At 40.1% G+C, this 22,427-nt stretch overlaps 1 protein-coding gene across 5 annotated transcripts in view; it reads right to left on the bottom strand.

Annotated features, from left to right (window-relative positions):
• Positions 1 to 1,327: 1,327 nt before the first annotated feature.
• plppr1 (phospholipid phosphatase related 1) overlaps positions 1,328 to 22,427 on the bottom strand; it is a 48,846-nt gene continuing 27,746 nt past the window's right edge. For 4 of the 5 annotated variants that reach the window (XM_071465996.1, XM_071465993.1, XM_071465994.1 and 1 more), the window contains 5 exons: positions 15,774 to 15,906; positions 11,177 to 11,427; positions 8,309 to 8,485; positions 3,384 to 3,515; positions 1,328 to 2,753 (listed from right to left, as the gene is read on the bottom strand). In XM_071465996.1, coding sequence (XP_071322097.1) covers positions 2,721 to 2,753; positions 3,384 to 3,515; positions 8,309 to 8,485; positions 11,177 to 11,427; positions 15,774 to 15,906 — 726 coding nt within the window. In that variant the 3' untranslated portion in view covers positions 1,328 to 2,720. Of the gene's footprint in view, positions 3,007 to 3,383; positions 3,516 to 8,308; positions 8,486 to 11,176; positions 11,428 to 15,773; positions 15,907 to 22,427 lie in introns of all 5 variants that reach the window. The other variant, XM_071465997.1, reaches the window with a different exon arrangement.

The raw sequence follows: 22,427 nt of genomic DNA, 5'->3' as shown, positions 1-22,427 counted from the left end.
TAGACACACACGCAGCCCCTATCTATTTAGCCAGTGTGTCTGCAGGGTAAGCGCAGGCTGTCACAGCTGAAATGAACACCTGACAGAGCAAAAGAGCAAGTGCACTGGCTGAGCCATCAGCTTTCTTTGTGTCTCCGTGTGTGTATGCCTTGCTTAGCAGTGGCATAAACATCACCAAAGATGAAACAGTCGTAACAGGATGAATCAACAGAAAAACTAAATAGGAGCCTGGTTTTAGCATATCCATGCTCGTTCTGATCGCTTGTCTGGGTAGCTTGTGTGGTTGGACAGGGGTGTGGTGTGAAGAGGAGAGGGCTGCCCCACAGGATGTGACATAGAATAAAGTCACAGTTTTTGAAAGCTTGTCTAAACATAAGCTTCCTGTTTTCCCCCAGACTTGTTCTGTGAGACAACAGTCAGGCTTCTCCTTTGAACTTGCTCATAGAAAATTTGTTCCGCAATGATCCTCTCCAAAGATTTACTTTTAACTCAAGTGTAATGCTTGATTACCTATCTGAAGAACATTTATAGCAAGACAGTTTTTTTTCCCCTTAACTGAGTTTTCATAGAAGCATGTCTCTCCAGGCTGTGTACTGCCCACTGCAAATGTTCAGCGATGTGGTCAAATTACACCTCCAACCCGCAAATACGTGCTCCATCTCCTGTTCACTTCAACTGAAGCTTGTACCAGTGACAGAATCAAGCAGGTGTTCTTTGTTTTGGTGCATCCCCCTGCTCACTCTGGTTAATTCACGGTTCAGAGTTCACCTGTCTTCATGTTTGACTATGTGAATGAGCACAATGCAAACATTGATGTACTCTGTTTGGAAAATCCAGGGTTGTTTTTTTTTGTCACACTGTTACACCACCAAACTACAAACCACAGCTTCAGTCTCACAGACACTCTGCTCAATATGTATTTATTACCTGCACTAGAACTGTGACATTACATCCTTTTTCAGGGCTGGGTGCAGGGCAGTTTTTATTTTGTTTTGTTTTTTTTTTCTTCTGAATAAAAGCCTGATGTAATCATACCTTTAAGCTGTAGATGAGCCATGGTTTAGGTTTGGGCCAATCACTGCAAAGAAGGAGGGATTTGTATGCAGCAGAGAAGACTGTACTGTACTTCTGTCTGCAAGGCTCAACTCAGGATACAAATATTGGAAGAGTTTGAAGGAGAATTTCCTACTCTTGGTTATGTCAGTTTGAAATTGAAATAGGAGAGGGATGGGGGCTACAATACATGTTTTTGGCCACATTTGTTTACAATACAGTTCCCACTTTTATTTTAAGCATCCTGACACAATGAACAACACAAGAGAACACATTGTTGCTACTGACTATTTAATTGTGGACAAACCAAGAAAAAAAAATATATGCAGCATTTCGAATGAAACGCTTTTCTTTTGTTCTCAAAGAAAAAGACGATTATAATCACAATGATAATGAGTATAATTCAAATCATGAATATTTATAAAACATCTTGACTTCTCTCTTCATGCTGGGCGTATCTTCCAATAGGAAATGGAGTCACAACATTTCATCACAATCCACTGGTGGCTCGGGGAAGGGGAGGGGTGCCTCAAGGAGGAAAAGTGAAGCAGGAGTCATTAGCCTGGTTTCCATGAAAAGGGCTAGCCGGGCCTTAAGTCAGTCACTCAGTTTCACTCCAAAGAGCATTTCTGTCTCTTTTTTTTTCTTTTTTCCCACTTATTTCATAAGAACGTCTTCTACCAGGATTTCAGTTTAAACTTAATTGTAAAGCCGTACCAGCGAAATCTTCAGGTAGGTCTGGCACAGGCTAGCCCCACTGGACCTCTCTGTCGAGAAATTTCTATTAACATCACAGTGAATCAGGAAATTGGGGTGAAACACACTCATAGTGAGAATACATTGTGGCTGATAAGGTGGCACTGCCGGTGCCAAACCCCATTTTCTGACTCGGAGGATGTCACTGACTCTTCCTTGTTATTTCCTCCAAAGGAAAGAGGGGTCATTCCCCAAAACACTTAAACTGATACCAAAACATATCCAGGTTTACAGCAGGCAAACAGGTCCAAATGGATCATAATGGTCATACAGATTAACAAAAATCTTTACAAAAGATGACCTGACATGGTCAATTAATGTACAGAAAGAGATAATAAAAAGAAGGAATCTGTCTTTTTTTCTGTACAAATGACAAACATCACAGAACAACAACATCAATATGTTTTTTCCATAGCAGATTTTTCAGACTGAGGGGGATAGATGTGGTGATCGATGAGGCTTTTCACCTGGCAGGATGTGATGTAAAACAGAGTGAGTCAGCTGACAGGAAGTGTGCAGATTTTACACCGTCAGGATAGGCTACAGCACTCGCTCATACAAAATGTACAAAACACCATCCTCTAACTACAAACAGCATACCTTGGAGGAAAAAAAATGTCCCATGTTTCAAATGGTTTCAAATATCTGGAAAAACAATCTGTGCTTAAGTTTGCCTTGTGATATTTTTGCCACTGATACGATCTGTGTGCCTTGGCAGGTTGAATTGAGCATAGCCCAACTAAATGAGAACCATTGCAAACATGGTGTATTTTGTCCCCCAGGTGAATGAAACAGATATATCAGGAGTGTTTTTTTTTTGTTAAGCATTCGGAGCCACGTGGCATGCGTCCTCGTCATTGTGTCTGGAAGTGCTGTGGAGACGCAAACGTGACCCGGTGCTGCCCCCTTAGTCATGTGACCTCCGTCATCGATGCCGAGTGGTTCTGAAAATGGACGTGGGAGGAGGGATGGAGAAAGAGGTGTAAGGGTTGAGAGAGATGAAGAAAACAAAAGCAAACGGAAGGAGATACGAAAGGAAAAAGGTGTGGTAGGAAGGAAAGGTAGAGGAAATCATCGTCAAGCAGTGTCAGGAGTGCTCTGCATATGTTTCTGTATGTGTGTCTGTGAGTTTAGGGAGGAGGACAGGGGCGTAGTGCAAATGTCATGCCGGTAAGTTCTTCTCAACATGTGTTAATGCTTTGTGTGAAAGAAAGCAAGAAAGCAAGAAAGAAAGTAAGAAAGCAAGAAAGAAAGCAAGAAAGAAAGAAAGAAAGCAAGAAAGAAAGAACACATTGTGAACCAAATATGTGACTGATATTTAAACTCTCTCTTTAGTTAAGGAATTTTGAAAAATGTAGGAAATTACCAACTGAAGCAGGGAAATTCCGACAAATTACAGTAACAGTAAGTTACTGTATAAACCACATTCCAGTAGACTGAATTAAAAGTATCTTCAGAGGGGATTTTGTTTTAATCTGAGGGTCTTGAGAGAGCTCTACCAATTAATGGGGAAAGATAATGCACGTCTTAGAGATTAAAGTTTCTGGGATTCCAGGTTAAGTGTTTTTAGCTACCTGCGCGCTGAGGGTCTCCAGAGGACTCTCTACACGGGGGAAAGTCATTAGAGGCAGACCACGGTAGTCCTCAGTCTTCTGTTTAGCTGCTGCACTGTGAACGCCTTTGAAGTTGTTTACAACACATATACCCTGTGAAGTATGAGGACAGTTCAGCATGAATAGCAAGACAGGTTGACAATGCAACAAGCAGACATTACTGATTCATTCTTCAGATGGGAAGGTCAGTTTCAGCCGTGACACTCTTGACACATTAGGTTGGTTTTTTTTTTTTACAGATTAACGTTTTGTGAATCCATGACAAATTTGACCTAAATCCCCCAATTTATATCACAAATCACACAAATGTTATAATAGGACTTTGAGTGACCAGTTAAATGGCAACATTAGCATGCTAACATGCTCCCAATGACAATGCTAACATGGTAATGCATAACAGGTATAATTGTGTATACTTGTACACTGTCTTAGTTTAACATATTAGCGTGCCAATATTCGCAAACTTAGCTGACAGGAATATCACTCATTCTGATGATATTTGTTCACAAAAGACTCAAACTATTGTTTAAAAAAGAATGCCAACTAAATTAAAACCAACACCAGTGTCAATGAGATCTTATAAGCTCTGATTAGAGGGAGTTAAGGGCACCCATGATTTTCCTTTCTTTTTTTTTTTTTTTTTGGAGCGATGCAACCATATTTTCTGCTTCATAACTTTTGTGGTTGCTGTTGCTGTAATATAAAGTTTATACGGGTGTAAAGACTCAATGAAACATTGCACAAGTCCACAAAAGACAGTCATCATTAAATGCAGCCAGGGGATGCTCTGGGATGTTTATCTCTGTGGCATGGCACTGTGCCCAGCAGGCACTGATTTCTTGTTTCTTCATTTATATGTAAATATATATATATATATATATATATATATATATGTAAAATTCTTGTAAATTACATTTAGCCATCAGTCAGGCTCTTTTAACAGTAGAGACACAACCAAGATTGTTGAATCTCTGAACTGCTCTGTGGACTAGTTAATCAAAGAAGGCAGCCTAAGGGAGATCCCAGCCCTCCAGGCCATCCATGCCCTCAGGCAGAGGCAAAGGAGAAAATGAAGCAGGGCGATTCACAGCTGGGGGATGCTAAAGGTTTCCTTGTTTGTGGCAGTTTTTGGACAGTGCACCTCTAGTACTATTCTCACACCAAGGAAATGAATGAATCACAGTGGCTCGGCATCACTGTTTCAGAAAAACATAGGAATTCTTACATTCTTTAGTCTGTCACAGTGAATCCAAACTTTGAGTTGTTTAGTCTGACTCAAGCAGCATAAGTCAGAGAGTGCAGGGGTTTGTGTTCAGCTCTACAATGACATTGATTTCCAATGTTTTCACATGACTTCTTATCTACTCCTGGAACCTTTTTTTTTTAGCTGTAACCTCCTTTGTTTCAAATACATTTCAGTATGGCATCTGCTTTTTTGTTTTCACTCAATTGCATCCCCTAAGGTCATGGATGACTGCTTTCTTTCCATGTTTGCGTCTTGTCATCCATGCTAAGAAAATCTCAGCCAAGCTGCAATCTGTTGTCTCAGGTGAGGAAAGTGACATTTGCTTATTGCCATGAAATATTGAAAAAAAACAATAGTTTGGGGCTTTCAAATAAAAAGGTACTGTACATATTGTCTGGCCACAGGATCCAATTTTGCACCACAAAATTGGGTGGTGCAATGAACTGACCACGTTTATATTATGCTTTCCATTTTCAGACTGATTAGAAAACTTCAGACCAGCATAAAATGAGACAGGATTTGGACTTAACCTATGATGCAACATACCTTTAAATGGCAATTTTACATACCTCGAAAGACTCAAATTAAGAGATTTAGTTTGTCGGCATTTTAAACTTCAAGAGTTTTCTTTCAGCAGGTGTCAGCATGGACCTCTCATTTGTCTTGAATCAAGCAGATGCCTCTGTCTGCTAAGTTAGGATTTTGCCAGCATCATCCTGGGGTTGCACGATCAAGTGATTAATGCTGATCCCTCAATCTGCTGCCAGAGGACAAACCTCTTGTAGGGACTAACAGCAGTCGCTGTTTGATGAGCCCATTCAGATCTCTCTGTGAGCACTGGTAGTGCAGAGATTTCAAACTTTACCCGCTTTCTACTTCTCTTTTGACCAATTAATTTCCCTCAAGATAGCAGTCCATCAAGCTGCCTGAGCTCTCAGGTGACAAGACCTTGATAAGCTTCATCAGGACCATTAGGCCCATGTGTGGGGGAAAGCCAGCCCTTCTCAGTTCATGGTTTGCTGATAATAAGCTGGAAATGAGCAGGTTCAAAACTGCTGAGGTGATGATTGACTTTCTTGTGTTCATCTTTCCCTGGAGATCACTGATTCAATGTATGTCAATTTTTATAGGTCAATCATTGAAAGCTTATATCCTTCATTAAAGGAAGTGCAGTGGCTCCTCCTCCTCCTCATGTTCCAAGGACAAAGCTGCTCCATGTTGACCACACTGAAGATCACTGGCCTTTAGCTTCCTTCAACCAATGAAAATGCCACTAATTTTACTCACTATGGTAACGTGGGAGCATCTATCACAACCAAAATCTACCATCGTCTGAACATTTACCATGCTGCTACAGTAATTTGCCTTCCTAATGCACACCCTTAGCAAAGCCAAGACATTATGTGAAGCCCTGCTCACCATGCTGAAGAGCTGTCTGTAAATCTTACTGCTGTTATTTATTGCCCTAGACTTTTTTAACACCCAACAGGGTTTTAACCAAACATTCTGCGCTACCCCTTTATCTGCACGTAGATGTAACGCTGGAATACAGAGATGTACAGGGAGTTTTTTCAATACAAAATTATCTTTGGCATCTAGAAAATGTAAATTACCTCAGCAACCAATACAAGGATTGCCATGAAATTTACTACAGAAATTCAAGGTCTCCTGATGATGAAACCTATTGACTTAGGCAAATCCCGACTTTTCCTCTAGCACCACCAGCAGGTCACACTTTTGACTTACCCAGTGAAATATCTCAACATCTAGTTATTGGATTAGCACAAATGTTTGGGACATTCACTGTCCCCAGACAATATATTCAAATGACTTTAGTAATCCCCCGACCTTTCCACTGGGATCCTCTAGTGCCTAGTTAATTCCTTTTTTTAAAAATATCAGATACAAGTCATATACAATACAACAGTATTGTACCAATGGATAGCTGCAGTAATTCCAGCTGCTTTAAAGCTTGTTTTAACTCTAAAATCACGCTGTCACATGTCATATTGTCTATCAATCTGGATTGTCTAAACAAAAGTCAAATTACTTACTTGCAATAGTTTTACTTGTTGTGTTAATTGTTAATTGTGAATCAGCAAGTTGCAAACATGTTTGCAACAATGTAAATTCCCACACAGCATTCACAAACTTTCACAGTTGAAAGACAAAATCTGAAGAGGTTTCCTGTGAATACATGTCACAAAGCTCTTTCTATCAGCCACCAGCAACTGATGCACAAATACCAACCCCTGATTTCCTCTTTCCACAGTCTTCCCTCCATGTCTTCTCCTCTCTCTCCTCTCTGTAACACTCCTTCCTGCTTTGATGCTCGGGGCCATTGGCAATTACAAGTAATGAAGCCTCTGAGACTGTTGAATAAATCTTTTTTGATTTGTGGGGGGTTCCCTTCACCTTCCTTCCTCCTCTGTGGGCTTTCCGCTCCAATCCAAAAACAACTTGAGGGGATCAGTTGTAATCACTACCCTGCATTTAAACACTAGTTGCAGCATTTCAGCATAAAATGTGATGTTGACAAAGCCTTTTTGATTCTTAGTGGAAGTCACTGATTTTAAATTAAGACTTGGACACATGAAAAAACTAGTCCACTCTGCACATTTTATTCATTATTAAATTTGTCTTAATAAGACAAATAACAAGATTCCGTACCTCTAGTGTACAGAAACAGAATGAATCAAATCACTGGTTACCTCAACCGGTTCCCTTCATCGTCTCAATTAAAACAAATGTGTCTCGCAACCTTCTTCTCTTTTTTGGTCTTTCCACCTATTCCTCACCGTGCTCTTAGTGACTGCTAATCTCAGTAGAAATCCAGGTGCCACCTCGGTATTTTCTCTCCTTTCTTCTCTTCTCTTCTGTCCCCCAATCAACTAGTGCATCCTTAATTTCATCCCTCTATCCAAATTCACCTCTAGCTGAACCTCCTTCAAGCCCAGAATAAACCCTGCTTCATCCCGTTTCACATCCTCTCGCCCATCACCTCTTCGTGAACTACTCCTTTTAGCTTCTTTAACAAAACAGTGTTTAGGAACTCATTGTTCCTGACTGAAATCCTGAAGATAACTTATTTATATACACTGTATGGCATCTCCGGTTATCATTAGAATATGCTATGGCCTTCAGTCACAAGATGACAACCCAATTGAACACCTATGGGAGATTTTGGACCAACATGTCAGACAGCACTCTTCACTGATGGTGATGGACAAATGGTGTTCATCCAGTAGTTTAGAGACTTGTGCAATCAATGCCAAGGAGCATTAAAGCTGTTCTGGCAGCACATGGTGGTCCAACACCTTACTAGTTGGTTGTTCCTTTAATTTGTCACTTGTCTGAGTAAAAATTACAAAAATCTGCTGTGCATAAGAACTTTAGGGCATAAATAAGCATAATTTGGCTTAAAAATGACACCAAACCCGTGTTACAGGCTGCAGCCTGAATTAATCATTTAATTACTGGTTTGAGTCAGCTCCAAATGAAGCTAGAAATTATTATTATAATTTGAGAATAATTCATGACTGGAATCTACCTCAGAATATCTGTCTTCCCTTTGTCTCTACTCTCCTTTAACCCACTCTTCTGCACTTCCCTAAACTTTTCATTCGTCCATCGTCCTTACCAGAAACAGAGCGACGGCTGATCCAAGTATAAATCCAGCCACTACGTCTGAACAGTGGTTTCGATACTCAGAGACTCGATTGAGGCCGGTGAGAAAGGCCGAACAGAGCGTGCCCAGACAGAGCACAGGCTTGGCCAGGCGGCTGGACTTGGTCTTGATGGTGCTGGTGATGTACATCTGGAAAGCATGACAGTGGAGACATAAGATCAAACCAAGAATGTGAAAATGCAAAACGTTATGTTTTGTTTCCCTGTTCCTCTCTTTAGGTAGACAAGAAAAGAAGCAAGTCTCATGCAGAGCAAGTGGAGATGGTGCCCACAGAAATGGAGTCAAATATTTTTTTCCTTTTCGTGACAGAACAAAGCCTCCATAGCAAAATGGTTCAGGAAAGACGTCAAAAACTTACATCATGAGAGTGAAATAACTTTCCAAAACAAAGAGTTTTTTCATAGAGAATAAAAGATGAACCTAATAAGGGAATCTCTTACTGTGAGTGAAAGTTCGGAGAAGAATTCAGCATTTCAAATCATACACTCAGTCATCCTACCTAGTGTATTATTCTCATTTCTTGAACTTTTACCTCCCTCCCATGCCAACTGAGAAGCTATACATATCAAATACTCTTTTTCATCAGCAATCTGTCCTTGTATTCCTCCTGCTCCTGCTAATAAAATCTGCACTTGTGCTCTCTCTTTCTCTTTTCTGAAGCTGAGCCCCTCCGACACTCCGACGTCAAATAGCAGCTCTTCAGATAGTCCTTCAAAAAGCAATTCTTTGTTCCTCCAGACAATTTTCTAAAATTGCCTGAACCCCATTTCAAGTGTTATAGCAAAGGGTCTGAATACTTTAATCAATGTGATATTACAGTTTTTCCTTTTTAATAAATTTTCAAAAAATTCTCAAATTCTGTTTCTGCTTTGTCATTATGGGGTATTGAGTGCAGAATAATGAGGGAAAAAATGTTTGTTTTTTTTTTATTATTTTCGCGCAAAGCTGAAACATAACAAAATGTGAACAAATTTAAGGGACCTGAATACTTTCTGGATACACTGTGACCTGATGTGAAATATTCTTCAAAGAAATTTCAGGAAATATGAACTCTCTCCTTGCTTGTTCCTCCATCAAAGAACCAAAGGTGCTATGTTATACTTCTTTGCAGCAATTAATAACTTTTTATTCCATCACTTTTTAAACTGCAGATCTACTGTATAATTTTAATTAGCCCGGGGTAAAAGGATCTATTCATCTGATTGTTTGGGCATGTTTTTTTTTTAGACATTCCATTATTTGTTTCCACCAAGATGTAAACTAATTATATTTAGTCCCAAATGAGTAACTCTAGCGCCAGAAGTACATTTGACATTGGTTTTTAATTAACTGTGTTTCAGCTGTATTGAAGAAAATGTATCCGAAAATCTGGTGGAGAATTACAATCTAAAACAATGACAAATACAAACAGAGTGAAAGATATTTTTTGGCTCAGTACATTCAGTAAGTACCTACATTACAAAGTGAAGCTGAATGGCAATTGAATAAAATAAGTAAAACACAGCAGGGGATATATCAAGGAAGTATTTTTTCAAATTCTCTTGCAGCAATTATTGTGGTAAATGTTCACCAATTACACAAACTGAAATTCACATTAAACCTGAATCTAGACTACAAACAACATGATTTAAGTTAATAATTTTAGTTCAGCAGCTAAATAGCTCTTACTTCTCAGCAGTTTAAATGATGAGTGAATCCAGTTTATAGGCTTCAATATCTCCAATATCTTCCCTTATACTGTTACATTACATGATATTTTAAAATAATACATGTGGGCAGCAGCACGTGGAAAAGTTCCTCTCAAATGTCCTCTGCAGCCGATACTAAACCCTCACATGGTCAGGTGCTGCAGTGCTTCAGGGACAACATGCAGATCCTTAAATTCAAAAGAGTATTCCACCATTTTAGCATTGCACTCTTGTAACACTGCTGAACCCCAGAGAAAAGGAAAAGGATATTAAAATGGATGCAGCGGAGCCAGAGATATCGTCTTTTTACTTCCTTGTCAAAACCTGGCACCGATATTACTCACAGTGTAACTTGACCACTGACATTTAGGTTTGGCTGTGTTATGCAAGTAGCAGCTAACGTAGCCTCGAGCCACTAGCCTCAAACGGAGATGAGGAGGAGGCTACAGAGGTCTGGTAAGCTCACTTCTTGCTCACTCCACCACCTCCACACTTTGTTTGTTGTCAAACTTGTAGTCCTCACATCCAACCAACGCTGGCCCGGGTGGCTAATTTTTTCACAGTGCATCAGATTTCTTGCAGCTCCCTCTGAAGCTAAGGCTCCACACAACTTTTCATACATACGCAGTAATGCTACCCAAGGCCTGTAACCTGACTTTGATGTGCACAATGTGTGTCTAAGAAAACACTGAGTTGTTTAAGGAAAAAAAAACCAAGCAAATGAATTAGCATAAAAAGAGAAATACAGACAAAAGAAAAATAGAGAGAAGAGCTTAAAGAGGCATGTTTTGCTATCGTTAGATAGCCAACGTTCACATTACTCACTGTCACCAGCGTCTAGTCTGCCCTGAAGAAGTAGAGCTGCACAGAGGGTGTATTATAACCTCTTGTCTTGTAAACACATGACTGAAGAGCTTGGTAAGACTGATAAGTAAACAGCTGTTAATGCAAATGTTGGCTATGTAGCAATAGCAAAACTTACAAACAGCTCCTTTAAAGAGAACACTGAGACTGTTTTCTAGAGAAGGTGTTCACACTGTAATTAAATTACATTTATCTTTACAATGTATGTAAGTGAAATGTTTTCTAAAGCACATTGAATTTCATTATAGAGCAGGTTCATTGTTCTCACCGTCAGGTAAACAGCTGAGTAAACACTCAGTGAAGCGTCCTTGGAAGGGAACGACCGGCGGGCGTTCTCCACCACAATAGGGTTCCCAGTGCAGATGTTGCCATTAACGATAAACTGATGATTAAAGCGGCAGTCTGTGCCAGTGTAGTTGGGCTTGCAGACAGACAGGAAGTAGGGCGAGAGACCTCCCGTCACCACCTGGCCTGCGTTGACGAAGATGTCTGTGGCAAACAGACCGAATGCAAACACGCCTGTGGCACACAGAACACAAAGCACAATGAGATCTTATAGCATGAGAGCTTGGAGAAAAACAGTAAGGAAACACTGACACTAGGGCTGACAAAATATCAGATTTTCACTATTCGATTATTGTTGCCAAAATAATTCATGATATCTTTTTTTTGGCAAATTAATTAGACTCAAATACGAGTTTATAGAGATGGAGAGTCTGTAGCATAACTGTACAAAGCTGTACAAAAAGAACAGTTCCACTGAATGGATGGTTAAAGGACTCCAGATGCACCTCTAATTGACATATACACAAAACCTTAAATGCTTTACCCAAGGATGCACCTTGCATCATGATGCCATCACCTTATACTGTATCTCCGGTTAAACTGGGCTGCGGCTCCCAGCGCTGCCACATAACCTTGCAACTGTCATTACCTGAGCTAAACTCAGAATCTAATATTAATATTTCATTCATTCCCTTCCCAATTTCTATTGAGGAAAAAGGTATTATTTAGTCATATTGCTTGTATGATCAAACAAAGGACCTGAACTTTGGATGCAAACTGTATTGATCTGATGTTACAGCTGCACCTGCATGTTTTCTGTCATTTGACCCCTGCCTTAACCCCAAATAAAATAGGTTTTACTAGTTTGGTTTTGGTCCATTTTGCAGTATGTATGAATTACAGAGAAGAGAACAGAACTATTGTAATCAAACGAAGTTAAATTGCAAGGAAAGAAGAGTGGACAACAGGCAGAGAAAGAAACATAAACACAGAAAAAAACAGCATCTAATATGAATGATTGCACTGACACTTTGAGTGCACCAACCCTGACCAGTGTCTGCGTCTGCATTCCTTTTGCTGTGAAATATGACTGTTGATTATCTGGCCTGCTTAGCCATGAAATTACTCTGCTTTGTATTCTCATCTGCGGGGGTGGTGGGGCTGCAGAGGGCTGGGGGCGTGGGGGGTGGGAGGGTGCGGGGGCCTGTGAGGGGCACAGGGACATGATTGTGTGAAGGGCATTGAGGGAAATAGAGAGGGGGGAATTAGGGCGAGAGGAGAGGAGCTGGGAGGGGAGCGAGAGAGCGGGAATCGAAAAGCCTCAGCGATCCTACAAATTTGAGAGATTGTTCGGGAACAGACGGAAATATAAATCATCTGAACTGCCTAATGAATTTCTGATGAGTGTTCTATAAACTGCAGGGGTATTATTTAAAAATGAACAATAGAGTTCTGATTATGCCAGAAGGCGACCTTCTTACGGGAACAATAAAGAGTCTGTCAGTTTGCCCAGTTCTACTCATGCTTTGTGGAAAAGTGGCTATAAAATAATAGCACTTCAAAGTTTGTACCTGGAGGTCTGGTTAGTTCTTAAAGAAAAGTGATATAGGTGCGTGACATTAAAAACAGTACCTGTAATTGTGCTATAAAGCAGCCTTATTGTGAGAATGAAAATCTGTCATATTCATAACCTCTACAGAATACGATCCAATCGGTGTTTACACCGAAAAGCCACAACCTGCAGGTTTACCTGATTTAAATCAAAGCAGTTGGTGTGGTCAGCCAGTCAGAAACAAGGTGCCACACATGTCAAAGTGTAAACCCAAGAGGAATACAGAACAACCTATAAACACTCATGTGTGATTGATACTGTAGCATAATTTGATTCACACTTGCAGCAAGGTTTTTGCAGCTGTTGCCCAACCATGTACAATATATTAAAACTCATTAAAAGCAGCCCTGAATACACTTAAACCCCCTGATAACTTTCATTTATATATATTTGATTCAATTTTCTTTGATTTAAGTATTTCTCTATAACACTGGCTATTCATGACTACATAAGTATGTACAAAGTTAAAGTTTGGGGAACAAAAACATAATCTTAGGTATCATTTAGAAAGGGTTTAACAGTGAAAAACAGAACATTTTCTTGGTCAGGACTGTGTGGTGGTGGGTTCATCAGATTTGATTGAACGTATCCTGCCATATAAGAACAAGCAAACAACTGCACACCTGTCATGACATAGTGATTCAAATGATGCTTAGTTCTTACTGCCTTTGGCAGAACATTTTGTGTTCTTGTTCTCTATGAGCAAATCTATCACAGTAAGAACCTGACTGAGAAAATAGATTTTCACACAGCAGCAGGATCTGAAGCCCATCATCCCGTCAGAATACACCACTGTCCTATTTCCCGGTGTCAATGAGCATCAGTGCCTCGGAAAAGCAGCAAATTTATCACATTTGCTCTGCAGATCAGATCCCAGCTACCATACCTTCCCTTTTTCTGTGTAACAGAGTCAATTATACAGCAGCAACAGCACAATCTGTGTTAATAGTTATAGCCTGACATGTTAGCACTCCAGAGTCAATACGTGGAATGTTTGAGAGTCTGTTTCTGAATCCCGATGTGTACTTCCATGGGGCCCCCGCTACAAAGAGGGGTCTCCTGACTCCTTTTGCTGTTGTAGAGAGATGTAAGTGACAACATTGTGATCGGAATAATTCTAGCATTTCTGTCAAACTACGTTCATGGGCTCAATTGTTAGCTTAAACTTATTGTGTCATTTAATTTGTGTAGGGGCAAAGTTACATGATCGCAATTGATGGAGAATTTTGCTTTTGACCTTTTTTGTCAGAATAAACAGAGATCTCCTGGTCTTGGCCTCTTCATCAAAGCACAACCCACACAGCACTACACACTAACCGGTTAACATCTGTCTGCATGGCATGTCTGGTGTGTGCTACATGAATCAAACGATGTGACACTAGGCGACACAGCTGGTATGTGCTGCACCTTATTCTCAAGTGATGAACTTAACAATCAAAGCTTCGAGTACTGGACAAACTCAGGTTTCCATGTTTGGGTACGAGTAAAACAGACCAGACTTGTTGGGCTGAGGTAGGCAGCAGCTGTTCGGAGTAAAAATGCAAACATGTCCATGGTGGTCCTCATTTTTCAACCTGTCATTTCATCCTTCACTGTTCTGCATCCACCTGTCTCTGATGCAACAGAAAAACAGCTGATCTGTCTGTATAGCCTATCATTCAGAGGTCACTGCAGGTTGGGTTGCTTGATGGCCATGTTTGTGGCATATTGTATTGCTTGCACCCTCTTCTTTCCTTTTTAGGATTATGTTAGAAGTGTTTAGAATGGGAACAAACCAAATCCTCAAGCTCTGAATCATCAGGGTTACTGTTGGAATCGGTCGCTTTTTGCATTGGAGCTCCCCTCACAGGTGACTGACAGCACCCACATGCAGCTGTCAGCTCAGCCATGATATACAGCATGCTGCCTCCTGATTAAAAGCTTACTGACAGACTGTGGAAGTCACACAAACAATTCTGATGTTGCAGATGCTTGGGTTCCTGAGCTATTAACCTAGTGCTTCAAGAGTTTTGTACTAAAAGAAACAGCAGGAGACTGAATTTAAACTTAATATAATCCAGAACTGAACTGCAGAAAGTCAAAAGCAGCACCTTGACGTGATTGTGTTGCGACTGCTGAAGTGCATACTGATGTGTATTTGAATAATGATGTGATCTCTTAGCTACAAAAAAAAACAAACCTCACAGTCAGCGAGTATGAGTCTTTGTACTGAGCTGAGTGAAACGATCTGAATCAGTGAAATGATCCATCACTTTTCAGTGTTTTGGTCCAGTGCACCTGCACTGAGGTGATGCACCAGGCACCAGTGCCACTTTCAAGGAATGCAGAACAAGGTACACATCACATCAGATAAATTCACTGCTGTCACAGTCTTCATGTATGGAACACAGTAACAGGCAGGGTAATGGAGTAAAGCCTGCAGATGATGTGAGGTATGAGGAGATCAACCTCTGCTGTGCCAGAGGAACGTCAGTGGAAGATGTCCTCCATCATGTGTTCTGAGTAGAACATTTTTGAAAGTGTTTTCTTTCCCAACACTACCTGTAAGATGCTGATTTAGTTTCACTTGGTTGTTTCTGCCAGGTTTTAATATGTTATCTATGAAATTAAAGTTTGCAGCAAACTCCTAAGAACTGTTTTACCAGCACTTCCAAACTTTATCGAATTATTGATATTCTTTAATGTAAATGGTCATGAGATTCAAAACTGTAAAACTCAACAGTCAAGGCTTTAGAGGTTATTAAATTGTTGTGTCATACCTCTGTCAAGACAGAAATAATTTTTATGATTTCTGTTCTTGCCCATTTAACATAGTTCTACAATCAAAGTGAAAACAACCCATGTTATATATGAAAGGACACACACACACATATCGTTGATGTGTGTTTCGGAGTCGTCAGTCCCTGGGCAAAATCAAGATGAACAGTCTTGGGGCAGTTTAGAGTATTTGACATGAAAACTTTCCTACCTATGAAGCGTATGATGCGGCGGATAAGGGGGTTGAGGTAACAACAGTCTCCTGTCACAATGGTTTTCTCCTGGGCCAGGAGAGCTTCCCTCGTTGATTTCATCACATACATGGACACCTCTCCGATGAAAATCTACACACAAGACAGACAGAAACAGGAAGAGATTCAGAAAGATCCACAAATAAAAAATATAAACAGAAACAGCAAAAGAAACACATACAGACAAGGAGGCAGAAAAAAAGTTAGGCATCCCATTATAGGGCAGAGGAACATTTTGCCCCTGTCTGGCCTTTGTACATAAACCACAGTGTCTTAATGCAGCCTTTCTTCAGCTCCATTATAGTGTGGACATTACATCAGGTCTAATGGAAAAACTGCTGCTGGACACACAAAATGAAACTCGTTGCCGGCTGCCTTGGGTGATGCAGGCTGCTGCAGAAGCATGTGTGTGTTTATGACAGAGTGAGTGTGTGCATACTGTAAGTGCATATGTGTGCACGCAACTGGTTTTGGCCTTTGGTATCTGTGTGTGTTTGTGTTCACTAAGGAGTTTGTTTTGAGCCCCAGGACAGGTAACAAAACTGTGTGTTCTCCATCCTCCATTTTTTTTCCTCATGAATGTAACTCTAGCCTATTTATTTCTTTGTGGCTACGAGCAGCGAGAGCAACCGATGTTGCGATGTTGGGAAACTCAAAAAAAATTAAGAGGAGAGAGGGACTGACAGCACTCACATAAAATGGGTGTGAATGTTTTAAAGCTTTGCACTGGATTCAGTCCTGTCTGGATTTGTCAGCATGAAGGAAGCTGAATTAATATTTTCAAACGCTTTATTTTCTCCTCTGGATAAGGAGTGACATACAGCATGCAAATACCGAATCAAACCATCATCAAATGCACGATGACAGAAAATCCATCTTTTGATGTATAATGACCCAGAAACATCTGTCTTCAAAGGCAACATAGCCAGAAAAGGCCTTTATCTTCAAATACACTGTAACTGTAAAAAGCAAACTTGTAGCATATAGTTTGGTACGGCTGAGCAAAATGCTGTTTATAAAGGCCAAAACGAAGGGCCAGTGTACAGTAAGACACATATACACAGACACACACTCTCACTACAGGCTGTGAATCTTGGGTTGTTTAAAAGAAAATCCATGGCCGAGATGTAAACAAAATTATTCATTAGTCTCCTTTGGGTCTGATGTGAAGCAGAGTCAACAAATTATTTAGGTTCTTGCACATATATGCAAACAGTCCACCAAATCACAGACATATGCTATGCTACATCTGAAATATGGGTCAGTTTTGCCATGATCGGAGCTCAAGTTTAGTTCAGGCAAATAAACTTGAATAAACAAAATTTAAATGTGTTAGTGACCAGTTCATTTCCATCCAGCTCTTTGAAATGTTGCTAATCAGTGAGTCATTTCCTGATACTTTTTTTTTTTTTTTTTCTAAAGGATGACATTAACATTTTCAAGCATCTAGTGACTGCCTTGAGGTATTTGTCTCACTAGAGTCCGCTTCAACAGTGAAAAGGTTAGTTATCGCTGACTGATCGCCTCATTTCAACTCATGTAACACCCACCCTCCTTTCTACAAATGTCATCAAAAGTGACTGAAAACAAATGTACCATGGTAGAAAACTGAGAAACAACTTGGCATTCTACTGACACAGAGATGTCTGGGCAGAAAATGAAAAGGTTAAACAACAGACGCGAAAAAGAATATGCAAATCTTTCAGGGGGTGCCTAATTCGTAGGAGTACTTTGCCTGACATGAAACAAGAAGAACAGACTTCTTCTGGTTCATGTACTATCCCAATAACACTGACCTATCCACCAGTGTAACACATTTATGGGAGCTAAGGTCTGCAATACCCTTGAAAGTCCATAAAATACTGCGACCATAACTGCCCACAGTATTTAGGAGAAGCATTTTTTATGCATTTCACCTTTTTTTTTTTTTTTTTATACTCATACATAAAATGTGACAGCTGAACACTGTGGAGGACCATAAATGATTCATGGCGCGGTTCGTTCCACCATACTGACGGCCAAAGTAGAGAATTTTCAATCAGAAAACAATCAAGCCTGAGGCAGCAAGAAACTTGTGTAAATTGTTGTAGTTTAGAAACAGTTTAAATTGTTTGATAAGCTTCTCAAATTCTAATAAAACAAATCTTTGTGGTTGGAACTGAATATTTGTCGGGAAATATGCAATAGAAGTGTATTATTCAACTAAAGCAGCACTAAAAAGGACTGAAATATACAAAAAAAAAAAACTCTGATCAGAAAATTCCCTCAGGAAGGAATAATTTATTTCTTTTCCTGCTCCCCTTTTTTTCCATTATTATTACTATTATAAATTACTAATTAATGTATTCACCATTGGAGCAGTTCTAGTAGAAATCACACCATAGTTTGTATAGAACATAACTGTCAACCAAAGGTTTCCAAAGGGCCAGGTGAACTGGTCCTAGACATCTCTGTACAACCAGGTAATCCAAAGCTGGAAAACAGGACAACTCATGATAATTTTCACTATTGATTTATCTTTCAGTGGTGGTGACAAACACTCATCATCAGTTCCCAGAGCGTGATGGGACATCTTCAAACCAGCAGCTTTGTCCCAAACCCAAACATATTAAAATTATAATGAGATAAAGGAAAATGCAAGTTGTTTTTTTTTTTTTTTTTTGTCAACATCAATTAATTAATTATCAAAAGTTTCTGATTAATTATTCAGCAAACACATCTATGTTTAAAGCTGCACTACTTAAAATTTTAAAGTTTCCAAACTTCTAGCAGGACATGCAACATGAAGCTGGAAGCTCCCACTGTGTTTGGAGTCTGTCATTGGCAGCAACAAAGATGTATCTTGCCCACGCTAAGAAGCAAGTGTTAGCATTTGCTCTGCTAATAATAAGGAGAGGGGGAGCGGCAAGGAAGAGACTGCGGGTGCCCTCGAGTACAGACAGCAGCATGGGGAGTGGCTTGTGAAGGAGCTCCATTTCCACAGCAACCAGTTTCCGGTCTACTTTCTGTGCCCGGATGGAGGCTTCGTTTCTATTGGCCACGGGTGTTTGTCGTAGTACGCAACCTAGTTGAAATTTGATTGCTGTGCTTGCACAAGCTCGCCAACAGCGTGCTACTCTGCATGTGTGCTTTGCACAGCGAAATCATGGGTTGCAATGCACAGTGTCGCATTCTGCCTGAAAGCCCCAAAGGAGTGAAGAGTAAATCTACATTCATTGAATAGCCAGAAACATGCTGCCAATGCTGCTTTGTGTCTGCTGGAAGTGTAAACAGGATGTTTGCTAACTCATCAACTTTATAAGGGGATAATATGTGAAGTTGTGTTTACAGCTTCTTGTGCTGCCCCTAAGAGGAGCGGGAAAAAAAACAATTAATGCTGCTAATTTCCTCTTAACGAGCCGATAATTTACAGTGTTGCTAGACACATAAAAAGTTGTGGAATTATCCATCATGGACCAAAATAGGTACAGGAAAAAGCCTTGGAGTTGCAGGTTTCCCATTTAGGCTACTAGAATACAATCCATTTCTGGTATTACTCAGCTTTTTTTTAAAGTTATTTTTGGGCAATTTTTGGCTTTTATTGCAATAGCTACCATGAGAGAAAGCGAGAGATAGAGAGAGAGGGGTGGGGGGGGGGTGGGGGGGGGTGGGGGGATAACATGCAGCAATGGGCCTTGGGCCGGGCTTGAGTCTGGGCTGCTGTAGTTAGGACTACATCTTAATGGCATGTTCTCCACCAGGTCAGCCAGCAGGGCACCCCACATTGCTCAGCTTTTAAAGGAAGTCTATCTTGAGCAGCTTCTACAGTCTGTCATACTCCCAAACATTAGGACACACACTTATCAAGACAAGCATCATGCTTTCATTCTCTTGTCTCTGAGGGTGAAGGATGACTGATGCCTTGTCCATGGCTGAACAGGTTTATGGACCATTGCATGAGTACGACCCATCTAACCTCCACAGCCTCCCAGCGGTCCGGCCATGTGGATCAATCTGCATAAATTACCGCCTCTCTGCTAATTGGCCAACATCCCAGCCTTGTCATCATTAATTCGAATTGGCCACCTCTCTGGTTTATGACGCATGCAGAGATGGAGCGATATACAGTGTCAAGCACAACTTAAGTACCTGACACAGCACTATCAAAGGGCACAATTAAAAAGTTCGAGATGCCATACAGATGGATAAAGAGACTGTTAAATACAAAGGCCCATATATACCAATATGAGAGAGAGAGAGGAATAGATGTAAGTATGGGAGCTGACCAGCAGTACTGAAGCAAGCTGACACAGCACACTCCAAGTAGGAGAGTGTGATCAGGAAAAAGCAATATCAAGAAATAAAGTATTAATCTTATCAGGGTTTAATGAGTTACTACACATAAAACATTAAACCATAAAAAAAAACAAAAGAACATAGTCAAATTGATAAAGGAAAATCAGAATGGCAGGAATAAGAGTTATACTTTAATTTGAAAAGAGGAAATACTCTGTGATTGAGAACTAATTTTATTCACATATTTTTGTGCATCCGGATTTACTCTGGAGTTAGTTTATTAAGTTTATGTTTACTTTTGTTTTTTATTTCTCCATTTATCTACTTCGTGGAGTCATCAGTGCAGAAGAATCTGTCACAACTGCACACAGATGCACTCTCACCAAATCAGCTGTAAATAATATTGTCTGTCACATTTCCAGGCCAATCGGAGCACTCTTCCAGATTTTAAACCAATTCATTTTATTTCACTGAGTGTGTCAGAGTGTGTGCCTGTGTACATGGGGCGGACCACTGATGCATCTCCACACCAATTAGTTACAGGAAGGAGATGCGAGCCACAGGATGCGTTTTATTTGTTTAATAAAAGTGGCAATAATTCAGGCCTCACTTCTCTGTAACAGGCCTGTAACAGCGCTCAGTGTTTAGAGCCTGAGAGAAAAGAACAAAATGTCCCAGACAATAAACAAGTGCGACAGGAGGCAGCAGAACAGTGATATCTCATCACAAATAAATGGGTGGCGCGCGTCCAGGAATGACACATCTTTAACAATCACGAGGCATGAGAGGCATGATTTCAAGAGGCATGTTTAAATGCCTCTTGAAATTGTAACAGAAAAGACAGCTGTCTGTTCGGAAAGGAGGTAAGAGCTGCGATATTGAAGTGGAACACATACAGTACACCGCTAAAAGCATTCTCATGGCACTTTGCAGTCTATAAATTTTTTTGTACTAAATTTTGGATTTGCTGCTGAGCAATCCATAGAAGATGACTAGTAGCCCCCTGAAGTAAGTTACATCATGATATTGAGATCTCAAGACATACATTACAGTATGAGTAACTCCACTGGCGCTGTGGCCAATGAAGATGTGGATAAAAGTAGAGTCGTACATATATAGTCTTCCATAAAACATGTGCTGCTGTTTTGTTTTCTTTAACACTCTCAACTTTTTTTTAGATGAGTAAGTCAGGAAATCATATAATTATGACCTGCTGGTAACTGATCAAACAGGTAACTATTGGTAACTACTACTGGTAACTATTCTGCATGTATTAAGTGAGTCTGGGGGCTCAACATATATATATATAAATCCAGACACACATTCACCAATTGGGCAGCATGCAGCATAACTAAACACACACAGCACAAACAAATTTAGACAACACAAACACACAAAAGATGCACTGAAGCTGACAACCAAATGGTGCTGAAAATGAGCTAACAATTAAAGCATGAGATATTACTGAGCTACTATTGCAAACATCTGCTATACACCTCTTGTATAACAAATGCAAAGTGTAAGTAGTGTACAGGACAACACAGCCTATGTCACTTCAGGGAGTAAATATCTCCACGAGCCACAACCACGGCAACAACTGAGGGGCCCAGTTGCATTTGTCAGTTTTTGGTGCATCTTGGAAAATTTTGTTTTGTAACTTAGTACCACCTTTTTCTGTGCAACGTGCAGTGTTTCTGTATTTCTTTGTGTTTTCTACACTTACAATAGATTTTGTTAGGCTGTATATGTGTTCTCAAACATTTTGTTACAATTTGTCTTTTTTTTTTTTTTTAATTTATTAGCAGTGGGACAAACTCTCAGTATATGAAAACAGATCAGAGTTAATATAAAAACAACACACTGTTACACGCAGGATGTGAAACACAGTTTCACGTGTTGAATGTAAGTGTATTGTTACAGTCACACTGAGGAGAGCCTGGGGGAGGGGGGGTTGCTGACTGGATCAGACAGTTTCAGCTGATTGGTTCTGGTCAGATCTTTCTTCAGAAGACACAGATCACAAAAAATGAGGCTTTCCTTTGAGCACAGATTCTCTCTTAGTGACTCAGTGTTGCAGCAGGTATATACGTCAGTGAAAATAATCCATTCATACTTACTTCCCCACACAAAAAAAGCAGGCTACACTGCATACAGGTAACACAAAGCACTACACCACCAAACAAATCCCTAATCCTTTATGTTTTAGTTAAAATACCAAATGGTCTTATGGACTCAACATACACTCTTTGGCTATAATTAGATGGCAACTAATCTACTATTTAAATTTTGGTGAACACTGAGGAGAGCCTGTGAGGGGGTTGCTGATTGGATTGGACAAT

The sequence above is a fragment of the Trachinotus anak genome, unplaced genomic scaffold, assembly GCF_046630095.1.
Source record: "Trachinotus anak isolate AG129_WGS33_773 ecotype Australia unplaced genomic scaffold, CSIRO_AGI_Tana_v1 ptg000028l, whole genome shotgun sequence".
Lineage (NCBI taxonomy): Eukaryota > Metazoa > Chordata > Actinopteri > Carangiformes > Carangidae > Trachinotus > Trachinotus anak.
The sequence above is the reverse complement of the archived record's forward strand: the minus strand, read 5'-3'. Positions and strand labels throughout refer to the sequence as shown.